General features: G+C 44.6%; 1 protein-coding gene across 2 annotated transcripts in view; it reads right to left on the bottom strand.

Moving 5' to 3' along the window:
• LOC145348141 (class I histocompatibility antigen, F10 alpha chain-like) overlaps positions 1-15,602 on the bottom strand; it is an 86,170-nt gene extending 70,568 nt beyond the window's left edge. Inside the window, exons 1-4 of one of the 2 annotated variants that reach the window (XM_080196304.1) lie at positions 15,345-15,602; positions 14,771-15,043; positions 14,136-14,399; positions 12,124-12,143 (exon numbers count right to left, since the gene is read on the bottom strand). In XM_080196304.1, coding sequence (XP_080052430.1) covers positions 12,124-12,143; positions 14,136-14,399; positions 14,771-15,043; positions 15,345-15,573 — 786 coding nt within the window. In that variant the 5' untranslated portion in view covers positions 15,574-15,602. The remainder of the gene's footprint in view (positions 1-12,123; positions 12,144-14,135; positions 14,400-14,770; positions 15,044-15,344) is intronic. The other variant, XM_080196303.1, reaches the window with a different exon arrangement.
• Positions 15,603-16,198: the final 596 nt, after the last annotated feature.

Below are 16,198 nucleotides of genomic sequence, written 5' to 3'. Positions count from 1 at the left end.
TCAGGTGTCCATCTCCATGCTGCTGCTTACATGTAACCTGTTATCAGATTAAGCCAACTGCAGGAACTCTTGGTGTCAGAAAGTCTGGCCCGACCTGGGCTTCTAACAATAGGCTGGTGCATTTCAATGGAGTGCAATGATCTCCTGCTAAGTATCAGTAGGGTGCAACGACCTTTGATAGGAGGTTGATGAGTCAGGCCCACACAGGTTTGTGTATCGTACAACTGGCCTGCCTGAGGTTTTATTGTGTTTGATTTTTAATATGCCCAATTCTTTAATTTAGGATAGCCAATTTCATCAGCCATAAAACTAGGCCCTGTTTATGTTACACATGTTACAGTCTGACAGGGCTTGATAGGGTGGATACTGACAGATTCTTTCTGTTGGTCAGGAATATAACATGGGGGCAAAGCCTCAGGATAAGAGGTCAAGCATTTCAGATGTTTGGGGAGAAATTTCTTCACTGAAAGGATTGTGAATCTTTGGGATTCTCTATCCCAGAGTGTTGTGGATGCATCATTACTGAATATATTGAAGATAGACAGATTTGTGGTATCTCAGCGAATGGAGGTTTACAGATGATAGAAGTGAAAATGGAGATGAGGCAGAAGATCAACTATGATTGTGGTGAATCAGGAACAATCTCACGAGGCCAAATGGTCCATTCCTGCTGCTATCCATCATAGCCTTGACTGACTGGGGGTTAATATCTAACCCCAGCACTCCCTCCTCACACTCTATCAACAGCGGAAATCACTGCACACAGAGGGATCAGCATTATTAGTAGCTCTGTGATTCAGTCCCTCTCAGTGTGTGAGCTGTGTCCTGTACTGATACTGTCCCTCTCAGTGTGTGAGCTGTGTCCTGTACTGATACTGTCTCTCTCAGTGTGTGAGCTGTGTCCTGTACTGATACTGTCCCTCTCAGTACTATCCCTCTCAGTGTGTGAGCTGTGTCCTGTACTGATACTGTCCCTCTCAGTGTGCGAGCTGTGTCCTGTACTGATACTGTCCCTCTGTGTGTGAGTTGTGTCCTGTACTGATACTGTCCCTCTCAGTGTGTGAGCTGTGTCCTGTACTGATACTGTCCCTCTCAGTGTGTGAGCTGTGTCCTGTACTGATACTGTCTCTCTCATTGTGTGAGCTGTGTCCTGTACTGATACTGTCCCTCTCATTGTGTGAGCTGTGTCCTGTACTGATACTGTCCCTCTCAGTGTGTGAGCTGTGTCCTGTACTGATACTGTCCCTCTCAGTTTGTGAGCTGTCTCAGTGTGTGAGCTGTGTCGCTGCTTATATTAAACCTTGTACCATTGAACCAGTTACGATAACAATAGGTCTCAGCTTGGTGAGCCGTGTTTGAGAAGTTACTGTGTTTGTTCAGGAAGGAATTGATTTGAAAAACTGAATATTTAATAAGGCAGAGTTGAATTGAAAGTTGGTGCACAATGAAACAGTATTTGATGATTCGATGCTTGGAAAGGATTTGAGAAATTGGAATTTTTGGGAGAAAGTCGACAGGAAGAAACAAATAGCGAGAGATCACGGAGATGTGAGACCAAAGATTAGATTATTGAATCAGGATGAAGAAATTGATCTCGCTGCTTTTCAGAAATGGGCTGTTGATGTCTGGTTGCTGGAATATCAGAAGCAGGTTCGAAAAAAGAAATTAAACACTGTCGCTTCAAGAGTGGGTCAGAGGCTGGGAATTTGGTGGAGAGTAACTCAGCTCCTGGGCAAAAGTGTTATTTCGGAAGTCGGTACAGACTCGAGGGGCCGAATGGCCTCCTTCTGCACTGCAAGGATTCTATGGTTGATCGATGGTTGAGTTCATTCAGACAACAACTGAAGAGTGGGGGGGGAGGGGGAGATTGTTGATGTTCTGTGAATTCCGTGTTGAAGTTGGAAAATTGTGGGTGAACTGAGGCAGTTTGATGCTGTTGTCCGGATTGTAACCGCGGGGAGACAGACCTGGGGCAATGCCATTGAGATGATGGAAAATGAGCAGCCGGATTGACTGTTGTCGGCAAGAGAGAAAGTTCAAATAAGTTTCAAATCGAAACCGGGACTGAAGCGGATCCTCGGCTTCCGGGTGGGAGAAATTAAACAGGAAAATTACAGTGAAATAGAAATGAGAGTGAGTGAAAGGAATTTCAGATTGTGTCCCCAGAATTGAGAAAATAAAACAAGTTTTACTGTTTAAGTGGAAGAAGTTTGTAGAAGTTTTGGAATTGAAACACACTCTGTTGGAAACTCCGCCCTCTGTTGTTTCAATGGAACAATCTTCAATGTTTCCTTTTCTGTTATTTGTGAAACGCGGTTTTCCCTTCATTTCAATAACAGACATTAGTGAAGAAAGAAGATGTGATGGAATTTATTTTATCCCCTTTTAAAAGGAACGTGCTACATTTGTAAGTTTGAAAAGATCCAGAGTGAAACTTGAAGTGATGTGAGAAAGAATTGTGTGTAAAGATGTGTGTGTGTAAATGTCCTGTTAGTGAATGAGCAAAGGCTGTGTGAATGCTCTGCATTGCTGTTCCTTCAGACCGGCTCCAACTCTGATGTGTTTTCCTGAAAATGGTGAGGTCTAAAGGGGGAGAACAGTTTAAAAGTTTTGAAACTGAAAACTTGTTACCGCTACAATGAAACTCTATTGAAACGGGTGAAACATGTGGATTTCTAATCCAGATACAAATCCACATCTGTCAGAGTGGAGTCGTTTCTTAAATTTTGACGGTGTAATTTCGAATTGAGGAGCGGAATTTAAGGTGATTGTTGGTGGATTATTCTTGTGTTTAAAATCTTCATAAAAATCACCCTGGGGAACAACTGGGACTTTATCTTCTAATCCATTTTGCTCCAAGGTTTTTATTCGGAAATATCCAGTTTGAATTGGTGAATCCACAAGACTTGAAGAAATATTTTTGTTCTGCTGTAACCGCCATTACTCTGAGAACATTGTAACCCAGTCTCTTTTTGAAATCACAGTGACAGTGAATTTCTTCACCAAACATGTTTTAATTTAGAATTAACCCATTCAGCTCTGAGCAGGATGAGCCTTTTCTGTTTCATAAACTCACACACATCCGCACAGGTAACAATTGTGTCCAATACTGCAAAGTGTAACAATATTTCCAACACTTCCAAGAATTGGAAACTTAGCCGCAGAAACCAACTTGTATTAAGGCTTTGATATTGCAAAGATGTTTGTGATTTGTCAAGACAGAGTGCTCGGGAATGGGAGATCTTGATTTGAGCTCACTATCCAATGGAGCTTTTGTTTCATTATTTTATCAGTGTCACAAGTCGGCTTGCATTAACACTGCCATTAACTTACTGTGAAAATCTCCTCGTCGCCACACTCAGGCACCTGCTGCTGAGGGTGAATTTAGCATGGTCAATGCACTGAACCAGCACATCTTTTGGACAATGGGAGGAAACCCACGCAGACATGGGCAGAACGTGCAGATTCCACACAGGCAGTGACCCAAGCTGGGAATCGAACTTGGGTCCTTGGTGCTGCCCCATAGCACTCACTTAAAGAAACATGAAAAAAGGGCAGAAGAAATTGGAATTCACAAGTTCATTTCATGTGAATGAATATTTTAAAATGCTCAAAGAGAAATTTGCTGGGATTTAAAATACACTTTATCTCCTTTCTATGAATGTTAAGAAGTAAACTATACATGGGACTGTCTCAATTTGAGATGATTTAAAAAATGTAAGTATCATTTAATCTTCTGCTTAAAGAATGATATGTTACCTAAGGAGCAAACATGTTAGTCCCAGAAATCAAATTCAATGTCAAAAAGTTATATTTGATTGTCAATATTATCCACGGCTACCAGTTGAGATAGGATGGAAAATAATGGGACATTTGTCCAAGGAGAGTGATTGAGAGATGTAGTGTTAGGAAACATACACAGTGCACACATCTGAGCATCATCATGGGTGTAATCTGGTACTGAGATATCTTTTACAGAAAGGAAAATAGTTTATTCTGGTAATTTGCTGACTTACTCTTGGTGATGTTTGTGCCCTTGTATAGAGGACAGTGTATAGGAACAGTGGTAAGCACACCTGCCTCACAGTGCCAGGGACCTGGATTCCCGACGTGGGCAACTGCCTGTGCCGAGACTGCACGTTCTCCCCGTGTTGGTGTGGGTTTTGTCTGGGTGATCATGTTTCCTCCCACATTCTGAAAGTTGTGCTACTGAGGTGCACTGGAAATGCTAAATTCTCCCTCAATGTAACTGAACAGGCATCAGAGGATTTTCACAGTAAGCTTCATTGCAACGTTAACATAAGTCTACTTGTGACACTAATAAATAAACTGGAAACTTTAACTTTTGTTTAGTATCCTTTACCCCACTCCCCTAATCTCCCACCACCTCTCACCCCAATGATGTGCAAATCCCAAGGCAGCTCTGTCAGAGATGATGCAGCAATGGGACAAGGCTACAGTGATGCAGATGAAATGTGTACATGAACATTGCACAGTCTTCACCTTGATCCTGCTGGGTCATTTCTGAGACATTTAAGAGACAACTGCATTGCTGTGGGTCTGGAGTCACATGTCGGGCACACCAGGTAAGGACAGCAGATTTCCTTCCTTCAAGATCATTCGTGAACAAGATGGGTTTTTACAACAATCAGCAATGGCTTCATGGTCATTAGTACACTTTTTTTTTAATTGAGTTCAATTTCTATCCTCTCCCATAATGGGATTCAATCCAGGTTCCCGGGGCTTTATCCTGTGTCTCTAGATTCCTATCCAGTGAAAATACCTCTACACTGCCAGCAGCCCAAACTCCATGTGGAAGTACCAGGCATGTATCACACACCTTGAGGTGTGATGGGCTATCAAAATCAGGAATTACTGCTTGGGAAGGTGGAACTGGATAGGAACACAAAGGTCACCTTCCTGCATCTTCCAGATCTTAATCTGGAATGAGAGGCTGGAATGGTAAAAGATCATTGTGATCCAGCTCAATAGATGTGAAAAGAACTGATTTCATCTTCACTTATAATCCCATGTGGTATTTTCTTTTTCGAAAGTCCACATACATATATCCACCAAATATTCCCATCACCGTCTGTTACCACCTCTTGATGTGCATTTCTGACCTTGCAAATGTCCCTCTGCTGTGGGAGCAGAGAGGACTGTCACTCAGCCTCTGCTGTTCTCACCCAGCCTCTCTGGCCTAAACACAGCACCCCGTCCCCAGCTACTGTGGGGACCAGTGGCCGACCGTGACCCTCTTGCCTGCTTGCGCCAATCTAGCCTCACAACTTGCCCTATCCCCCTTCCTGCTCAGACAGATCGACTTCACAACACCACCTCCCACCACAATAGCCAGCCCAAACCCCCCCACACCCCTCCCCTGCCATGGCCAGCCCAGATCATGCGCCACCCTCCCACACTGATCACTGTTGCACAGTGGTTCCCTCCTGCCCACCAGCACCAATCAGCCGCCTTGGTCTGGCCCCTCAGACCCCACCTTTGTGGCATAGCCTGATACCCAGTTTCCAATGCCAGGGTGCTCGACTGGCTCTGCCCAATGGGCACCCTCCCTGCCAGTTACCCCTGGCAGGGAACCACAAGGCCTCGATTTCTACCAGTGAGGCCGTTACATCTAATTCCCCATTGGTGGGGGCCAGCTGTGATTCTCACTGGAGAGAATCTCTCCTGGTGAGGCCACAGAGGCAAGTGAACCCAGTCGATAACATCCCACGTTCGTGAATTCGATACAAAAGATATGTAAATTTTATTTAAATGATTTATTCAGCCTTGCACTGGAAATGGACGTGAGGCTGACCTTGCCGGATGTCTGGTGTGGGTAAGATCGTGAGAGGGGAGAAATCGGGTGTGAACCTGATTTCTCGACTTGCTCACCATATTACCGGCTCACCCTGACCATCAGCCAGTGGGGCACAAAGGTAAGGTCACCTCCCTAGACTGGATAACCAGAATGAAAGTGTTAATAATCATACATAAGCTGCTATTAGAGAAACCACAGTCTCTGTTAAAGCTTACCCAGGTAAGCGTCAAGGCCTCGGCACAAGGAAGGTAAGCCTAGAATAGAGGTTCATTTATTAACAAAGACTGCTAAACTGAAAGTGTTCATTAAATTAGACATCTGGAGATGGGAGAGGTATTTGATATCTCCAAACCCAGACACAAGCTAGGATGTTATAGATGACTTGTAACAACATGAATTCATAGAATCATAGAATCCTTACAGGTAGGATGCCATTCGGTCCATCGAGTCTGCACTGACCACAATCCCACTCAGGCCCTATTCTTGTAACCCACATCTTTACGCTGCTAATGCCCCTGTCACTAGGGTCAATTTATCATGGCCAATCAACCTAACCCACACATCTTTGGATTGTGAATGGAAACCGGAACACCCGGAGGAAGGCCACATGGCCACCAGGAGAATGTGCAAACTCCACACAGACAAGTGTCTGGCTGGAATTGAACCCTGGTCCTTGGTGCTGTGAGGCAGCAATGCTAACCACTGTGCCACCGCGTTGCCCAACAGTGCCACCGTGCTGCCCCACTATGCTGCCTCTATTCGATCAGCTAATATGATTAAATCTTCATGCTAATTGGATGTTATTATTGTTATAACTCAGGTCAGAAACTCCAAGGTATTTTATGAGGTCAGCTTGAACCGCATTTTATACTTTGAATTTGGCTAGAAAAAGCATGAAATGTTTCACTTCAGCTGTGATTTAAATGACCCACTAGGGAGCTTTTCGCAATAAAAATTTATTTAAGAATACAGTTAATAAATAGAATGAAAATTAGCCATAAACTTTACTATTAGAGACAAGAAAAACATAACCATGATTGTGTATAAACATTAACAACTAAATACACCTTCCAATATAATAAGCATCTTTAAAAACATACATCTACCTCACATTTAGCCCAGAAAATAAGAATACCCACATGGTTTGCAGCTCAGGAATGCCTGTTGTGAATTAGTCCTTTGGATAGAATTGAAACTCTGGTGTCTCATCCTTGTAACTTCCAGCAGACATTGAGGTAGAGATAAAGCCACTGCTGGCATCTAGGTATTAACCAGCAAACCACTGACAGCACAGTTTTCATTCCAGGAAGGCAAGAAAAACTGCTTCCAACATAGCAGAATTTCTAATAACAGGGAGAGAGGCACGGAAATACTGCCTTTCAGTTTGAAGTCCAAGTATCTTCTAACTAAAAAAGCAGCCAGCAGCCCAAACCAAAAGTGAAATAACTCTTGTCATCTGACCTGTCAATCATTCTTTCCTCTAACAATTGAAAAACGTTGCAAACTCATAAAGCTCCAGGACATCACACTCGGCCCAGATTAAAAAATAAACAAACCCGATTTGAACCATTTAAACAGCAACAAAATGACACCTAAGCACAAAAGTTGGCAACAATGAAAAACAAAAACAGCTGCTTACAAACTGCAGAGAGATGATTTAAATAATCCATTTCTTAAAGGCACAATAGTATCACATAATTAAACAGGCATGCAATGGTGGTGATTCATGTTTAACATTTGTATCATATGCATGTTGTAACCTTAATAGTTGTGAGTGGATAGCAATAACTCCCACACCTTGATTGGTATGTTAGCTACTTGTAATCGTGTCCAAAAGCATAACTGCTTGTGCAATTCTGAATTCTGTTCTCTGGCTGGCTTTCTGGGATCCTTGCTATACAGCTGGCATATCAAATAGATGTGAGATTTGGTTTGGCTACATCAAGGGAAAAATGTTGGAACAACTTGAAAAGCCTGATTACCAAAAATCCCCACAACACAGAGCAGATCAGAATAGCTTAAACAGTGTAGATCCTGATAGAGCAATGCCTGACAAACCTTTAGAATCAGTGCAGGGTAAACAGTGAATCGCCTGATGAAGGAGCAACGCTACAAAAGCTCGTGATTCCAAATAAACCCCTTGGAATTCAACTTAGTGTTGTGAGACTTCTTACTCCAGAATCTGTGCAGAATAAACAGGTCAGATCAGAACAGCTTCAAAAGTGCAGCTTCAGATGGAGCAATTCCTGATAAACTATTGCCACAGTTCCATTCACAGAGAGTCACATATGTTGTGTTTAAATCAGTCTGTCGCTGTCATTTCAATGAAATCTTCCCAGATTCTCACATCCACTCTGCTGCTGATCTCAGGACTGGTATCCCTGGATTACAAACCGGACACTGAGGATGAGAAAGAAATACATCACTATAGAGTGAGGCAAACCCAGCAGAGCTGGAACACCCCCAACAAAACCCATCAGATCCACCCAACTCCCACATGTACCAGCAGCAAAATCTATCAGATTCTTAACACCTAATACTGCAGAAATCTGGAATAGTACAGAGCGTGCAGGAGTGAAATTAAAAGGGAAACCAGGAAAGTAAAGTGAGGGTGTGAAAATATCAAGAAACCTCCAAGGATGTTCTCTAAGTGCATGAAGAGAAAAGCAGAAGGAAAGGATAAGATCTGTTGCAGACCAATAAGATAGTCTGTGTGAGAGGGTGGAGAATGTGGTGAGATTGTGAATAAACACATTCCCACTGTCTTTGGGTAACAGGAAGCAATGCTGATATTGCAGTTAAGGAAGAAGTGTGTGAATTACTGCATCAGATAAACATTGTAACAGAGGATGTATTAACAGATTTTAGAGTTTTGAAAGTAGATAAATCTCCCGGTTAAAAGAAGCAAGGGAGGACATTCACGAGACTCTGAGCATCAGAATCATCCAGCCCAGACTACAGGAGTGTGGAAGGAGATTAAAGGACTGCCAACATTACACCATGAATTGAAAAGGGAAGGAAAGGTAATCTGTGTAATTATACCCCAGTTAGTGTAACTTCGGTGTTGGAAGAATTATTGGAATCAATTTTGAGGAACAGTGAAACCTTCATTTAGGCTCAGCTGAATTAAAATTTGAAGGCGATGTGAAGGAGGGTTGATAAGGGCAGTGGGGTGGATGTGATCAAGAGAGATTTCAATAATGCATTAAACAAGTTCCACATGGTGGGCTGGTCAGAAATATAAAAACACATTGAGACCCAATACACATTGACAAATCAGACCCCAAATTAGCTCAGTGGCAGGAAGCAAAGGGATAAGGGGGTTTAGTAACTGCAAGGCTGTTACCAGTGGGGGTTTTCAAAGGACCCAGCTCTCATGCCTTTGCTTTTCATAGTTTATATTAATGAATTAGATTCAAATGTAGGGGGAATGATAAAGAAGTTTAGGGATGTACAAATATTTTCTGTGTGGGTGACAGTGAGGAGGAAAGCTTCAGACCGGAGGAAGATAGAGATGGTCTGGGCAGTTGGGAAGAACAGTGGAAAATGGAATACAATCCGGAGCAATGAGAGGTGATGGATTTTGGGAGGATTAACAAGGCAAAGGGAATCCCCAAAACATGGGAGGATACTGAATAATGTGGAGGAACAGAGGGACCCAGGAGTGTGTGTCCACAGGCTGGAAAGGTATCAGGTCAGGACAGGTTAATAATATGTTTAGGAAGGTATATAACATATTCTCCTTTATTAGCCAAGGCCCAGAGCAGACTGATTTTGCTAGAACTGTAAACAACACCAGACAGATGACGGCTGAAGCGCTGCACACAGTCTGGTCAGCACATTACACAAAAGATGTGATTGTATTGGAGAGAATGCAGAGGAGATTGTTTAATGTGGACAGGACTGGAGAATGTTCACTGTGAGGAAAGAGTGGATAGGCTGGAATAGGATTCTGTAGAATAGAGGAGGCTGAGGGGAGATTTAATTGAGGTGGATATAATTATGAGAAGCCATGGTAAATAGAGATGACACATTTACCTTAGCAGAGGGTCGAAAAGAAGGGGCACAGATTTAAAGTAATTGGTAGAAAGATCAGAGGGGGAAATGAGGAAGGAGTTTTTCACCCAGAGGGTGGTAGGGATCCGGGACTCACTGTCTGAAAGGATGTCAGAGGCAGAAACTCTCACCACATTGAATCAATTCTTGGATGTCGAGTTGAAGAGATGTGATCTGCAGAGCTGCAGATTGAGTACAGAAAGGTGAGATTAGGCTGGAGAGTTCTTCATTAACAGGCAGGATTACGATGGGCTGATTGGCTTCGCTCTCAATCATAAATTTTCTACCATTCAACATTCCATCCACACAACACCAGCTAAACCCATCAGAGCCCCAAACACCAGCTCAACCCATCAGAGCCCCAAATACCAGCTAAACCCATCAGAGCCCCAAACACCAGCTAAACCCATCAGAGCCCCAAACACCAGCTAAACCCATCAGAGCCCCAAACACCAGATAAACCCATCAGACCCCAAAACACCAGATAAACCCATCAGAGCCCCAAACACCAGCTAAACCCATCACAGCCCCAAACACCAGCTAAACCCATCACAGCCCCAAACACCAGCTAAACCCATCAGAGCCCCAAACACCAGCTAAACCCATCAGAGCCCCAAACACCAGATAAACCCATCAGACCCCAAAACACCAGCTAAACCCATCAGACCCCCAAACACCAGCTAAACCCATCAGAGCCCCAAACACCAGCTAAACCCATCAGAGCCCCAAACACCAGCTAAACCCATCAGAGCCCCAAACACCAGCTAAACCCATCAGAACCCCAAACACCAGCTAAACCTGTCAGACCCCCAAACACCAGCTAAACCCAACAGGCCCCCAAACACCAGCTTAACTCCTAAATTCTACTTCACAACCCAAACATTCAGCTAATGATCAGACTCATCTCAAAACACAACTGATATTCAATCCTGTGGGAGCGGCACAGCTCAGTGACCAACTTCAATGAAAGGTCTAGAGTTACAAATTCCTTAAGGAAACTGAGTATCTTAGCAGAGGCTGGCGAGGCTGTGATGTTTCTGGATGTTTTGACACCTCAATACCCACAATCTCTCCACCCTCAGACTGTACAGGGGCAGCTGTCTCCAGAAGGCCAGTCTCAAAGCTCAGTGTTGGATTGGATGAGCTGCTCTTTAGTGACTATACAGCGAGAGACAGACACTGAGCTCACATCCCACCCATCAGATTGTACAGTTAAATCCAGCTGGAATATCCCAGTTAAAAGGATCAGCTCCCAATATTTATCAACACAGTTCATACCTCAGGTACTTGTGGAGGATCTGGATGAGGAATCCCCACCATCAGAAGCTGTGAAAGGAAGAAGAGGTGTTAAAAATTTGTTCATTCTCAGAGAGACAGAGACTGTGGATGTGATCAAGAGAATATGAGAGAGACAAAGAGAGACAGAGAGACAGCGAGACATAGAGAAAGAAAGAGATTCTCACACATCCATAATGATGGTGACACATAGAAGCCTACACACTCACACACACACACACACACAATGTTTGAAACAGAATGAACAATGATGTACACAGTTGCATAAGGACAATGTTTGATGATCAGCTTACTGTTTGCAGGATTGTAGTCGCTCTTCCCTCTCCCTGTAAAACATGGAATGTTCAGTGAGTGATGAGACTGAGAGAAAATCAGAGACAGAGACAAACTCTCACTCGCACTGAGCCCCTACAACCAAATTCTGAATCTTCACTCCCACCACAACCCGAGATCCTCACTCCTACTTGACCCTGGATCCTCACTCCCGTCCTGTCCTTAGACCCTCACTCTTACCTGAGCCCTCACTGATACCCTGAACTCCTCATCCAATTTGAGACCCTTCCCACAATTCTCAAACCCCCTTTACCAAGAGCCCCTTACTGACCCAATCCCAACCCTGCAGCTCTTCCACCCACCCACCAATCCCCTCCCCGCCTCCACACCAACCTGAGACCCACAGCCTGAGCCACCGTTACTCTGGAATACTCTCCCACAATCCCTGCCCCCAGTGAACTATCATCCGCTGTCTCTGACATCCATCATTATGAATTGATTCGAAAAGCTAGTCATGGCACAAATCAATTCCAGCCTCCCGGACTGCCTGGATCCACTACAGTTCACCTACCGCTCTTTTCCCTCCAATTCCTACCTTTCTTCTTGTAGATGACGACAGCCACAATGATGAGAGCGATGAGCACGAGGACCCCAATCACAATCCCGACAGTAACAGCAACCTGGGAGCGAGACTTTGGTTCTGTTAGAGAGAGAATCAGAGAGACTGAGTGAATCAGGGAGAGAGAAAACTGAGAATCAGAGAGAGAGAGACAGAGGGAGAGAATGAGGGAGAGGACAATCAACTAAGAGTAAGGGAGAGAGAGAATGAGAGATAGAGAAAGATTAAGGAGACAGAATGAGAGAGTGAATCAAAGAGAAAGAAAGTGAAATGTGAGACTGAATCAGAGAGAGAGAGTCAGGAAAGACAAGATATACGGCATAGAAAATGGCCTTTCAGCCCATCCATTGATGCTAGATTTAGTTCCACTTGAGCCTCCTTCCATCATTCCTCATCTAATTCAATCATTTTAACTGTGTTCCCTTCTCCCTCATTTGCTTGTCTATCTTCCCCTTAAACTGTTCAGTTCAGTTCAGTCACTCCCTGTGGCAGCGAGCTCCACATTCTCATCACTCTTTGGGTGAAGAGCTTTCTCATGAATTCCCCATTGGGTTTCTTGTATTGATGGCCACTGGATAGGCTCTTCCCACAACAGGAACACTCTTGATGTGTCTGTCTATAAAAAACCTTTCATAATTTTAAAGTTCTCAATTAGATCAACCCTCAGCCTTCTATTTTCTGAGAGCAGAGACCCAGCCGGTTAATCCTTTCCTGAGATATCCACCCACTCATTTCTGGAATCATCTCTGTAAATCTTCTCTACACTCTCTCCCCTGACTCTATATCCTTTGTATGAAATGGTGACTGGAACTGCACACGGTCTTTAAATGTGGTCTAACCAAGGTTTGGCAATAACATCCCTGCTTTACAATTCTATTCCTCGAGAAGTAAAACCTGGTTTTTGATTGTATTTTGTTTATTGCCTAACCTGTAACTGTATGTTTACTGATTGGTGTATTTCTACACCAAGATCCTTTGTTCCTCAAACTCCGCTATTCACCGTTGACTGAAAAATATCTCACGTTTATCTGAACTTTATTCACCAACTATTTGCTGAAGTTTATTAATTTATTCCAGTTCTCCTCAAAATCAAATAATTCCCCCAATTTGATGTTATCTGCAAACTAAGAAATGGTGTTTTTGATTCCAATATCCAAGTTATGGAGTGTAAGTTGTGAACAGCGATGATCCCAGCACTGATCCTTGTGGAACATCATTTACCATTTTCTGTAACTCTGAAACTCCCTTTAGTCACACTCTCTGCTTTCGATCCTAAAGTCAGCGAGTAATCCATTCTGTCACTCATCCCTTAACTTCACATCCTTTGACCTTGTCAGTCAGTGCATCATTAACCCACTTTCCTATTACGTTTGAAAAATTACATATTACATCTATTACATTTCCATTGTCTATTCCCTCTGTTACATCCTCAAAAATTCCACTAAGTGGAGTAAAACAACATTTTCCATTTCAAGATCCATGCTGAATATTCATTGTTATAATATTCGATTCTAGATTTTCATGATTTGTCTCCAATAGAAGGAATTCCATTATTTTTCTGAATACTGATCTTAATCTGACTGTAGTAAACTTCCAGGATGCACTGGGCCCTGTCCTACTGTAATATTTGATATGATTTATTATTGTCACATGTATTGGTACACAGTGAAAAGTATTGATTCTTGGATACACCAGGCTCCCTCCATCCTCTGATATTCCACAGTGCCCTATCTCCTGTAATATATCGGGATACACTGGCTCCTGACAGGCTACAATATCCCAGATACATTGGGATTTGTCCTGTGGGAATATCTCAGGATACACCACGGTCTGTCCTACTGCAATATCCCAGATACACTGGGTCCCACCTACTGTAATATCCCAGAACACCCCAGGTCAAGACCTACTCTCGTGTCCAATGTTACACCAGGCCCAGTGCAATCACAATATCCAATGATACACTGTATCATGTTGCACTGTGAAACCATAATATATAACACATTGAATAATATTTATTTCCCTCTCTCTATATCCTGGGCTGACAGCCTCTCTAACAGTGAGAAACAGTCTTACCGTAAATCACCACCAGTGTCTCCTTCATCCCGTTGTGTTCCACCCAACAGGAATACTCGGCCTGGTCCTCTGGATCAAACTTGATCCATTTCTGGATCTGGTAGGTGCTGTCATGATTGGGTAAGATCCCAGTGGACAGAGTCTCACCAATCACCACTCCGTCTCTCCACAGATTCACCTCGATGGCCTGAGGGTAAAACCCAGTGACGGCACAGGACAGCCGGTTAGAATCACCCAGACGGGTAAAGGACACGACGGGGGCAACTGAGAGAGAAAGAAAGGGGAGTCAGTACAGGAACCTCGAGATAGAGAGTCCCGGCATCACCCCCTTCACCGACTCTCACTCCCCCCTCACTCACCGACTCTCACTCCCCCCCTCACTCACCGACTCTCACTCCCCCCTCACTCACCGACTCTCACTCCCCCCTCACTCACCGACTCTCACTCCCCCCTCACCCACCGACTCTCACTCCCCCTTCACTCACCGACTCTCACTCCCCCCCCCACTCACCGACTCTCACTCCCCCCTCACTCACCGACTCTCACTACCCCCTCACCCACCGACTCTCACTCCCCCTTCACTCACCGACTCTCACTCCCCCCTCACTCACCGACTCTCACTCCCCCTCACTCACCGATTCTCAATTCTCTCTGTCCGTACTCCAGATATTTTCTCAGCCACTCGATACACTCCACCTCCAGGTAATGTTTCCATCGCTGGTTGTTGTCAGTGAGCCTGTCGCACCTATTTTTGGTGCTCTCCCCCCAGGAGACCGGGGTCATCCACATCATGTGATCCTGGTCGAAGCTGAGAAAATCATATCCGTCCCACCCAAACTGGGTGAATCCACTCGTTGTCCCATCATCCCTCAGGTCACAGCCAGTCATCAGCTGGTAAACATGGATCCCTGTGGATCAGAAACACAAACAGCCAATCAGAGACACTCCCAATGGATGATCCCACCTGCACAGTCTCACTGGGTGATCTCATCCTAACAGCCAATGAACATCAACTACTCTGCCCCCTCCCCCACCCACACACAGCCAATCAGAGCCAGCCTCAATCCCTCCACACATTCACAGCCAATCACATTTCCTGTCACATCTCCAATCGCAGCCAATCAGCCTCTGGCTCCCGGTTCCTGATCCACTCTGGGTTTCTCCTCATTCCCACCTGGATCCCCGGGTGCTGGGAGAGTGAGCACTCACCTCCTGTCTGGTTGCTGCGGGACATGAGGAGCGGAATCCAACGTTTAAAATGCATCTCCTGCTCCTTTATAAAGATCTTCTTCCTCTCCCAGGCTGCTGGACCCTCGCTCTCCACCATCCACTGCTCCCGGGGGATCAGCTCCCTCCGATCACTGTCGTACATAACAAACTGGACACCGTCCACATAACCGACACCCACAAACTCCGGGAAACCCGGGATCGGAGTCATTCCCGTGAAGAAATACCGGAGAGAGTGAGAGCCTGAAATAGAGAGAGAGAGAATTCAGGATATACACCCTAAAAACACCAACACCCTCACACACACACACACAGATCAGGGCATGAACCCCAAAACACTGATTCCAAACCGAGAGCAAAACCTCCACCCAGCCTGGCATTGCCCCTCTCACACCCCATCACTCACTGACCCAGGGTTAATACCCCAGTACCCAGCCTGGCATTGCCCCTCTCACACCCCATCACTCACTGACCCAGGGTTAATACCCCAGTACCCAGCCTGGCATTGCCCCTCTCACACCCCATCACTCACTGACCCAGGGTTAATACCCCAGTACCCAGCCTGGCATTGCCCCTCTCACACTCCATCACTCACCTGCAGACACCTCTCCACACAGAAGGACCAGCACTATCAGTCCAATCATTGCTATTTCCCTCATGTTGGGGAAACATTTGGAGGAAACTCTTTTTCGAAGAAAGACCATTTTCTCAACTCACTCCTTCTGTCTTTCCCTGTTCACACTGAGCCTCAATCTGATTGGACACAAATTAGAACTGAACCAATCAGAATAAAGAGATTCAGTGAGTCATCAGTCTCCGGCAGAATAGACACAAAC

Source organism: Carcharhinus amblyrhynchos, chromosome 9 (genome assembly GCF_965287045.1).
Source record: "Carcharhinus amblyrhynchos chromosome 9, sCarAmb.v2.hapA, whole genome shotgun sequence".
In the NCBI taxonomy this organism is placed as follows: domain Eukaryota; kingdom Metazoa; phylum Chordata; class Chondrichthyes; order Carcharhiniformes; family Carcharhinidae; genus Carcharhinus; species Carcharhinus amblyrhynchos.
The sequence above is the reverse complement of the archived record's forward strand: the minus strand, read 5'-3'. Positions and strand labels throughout refer to the sequence as shown.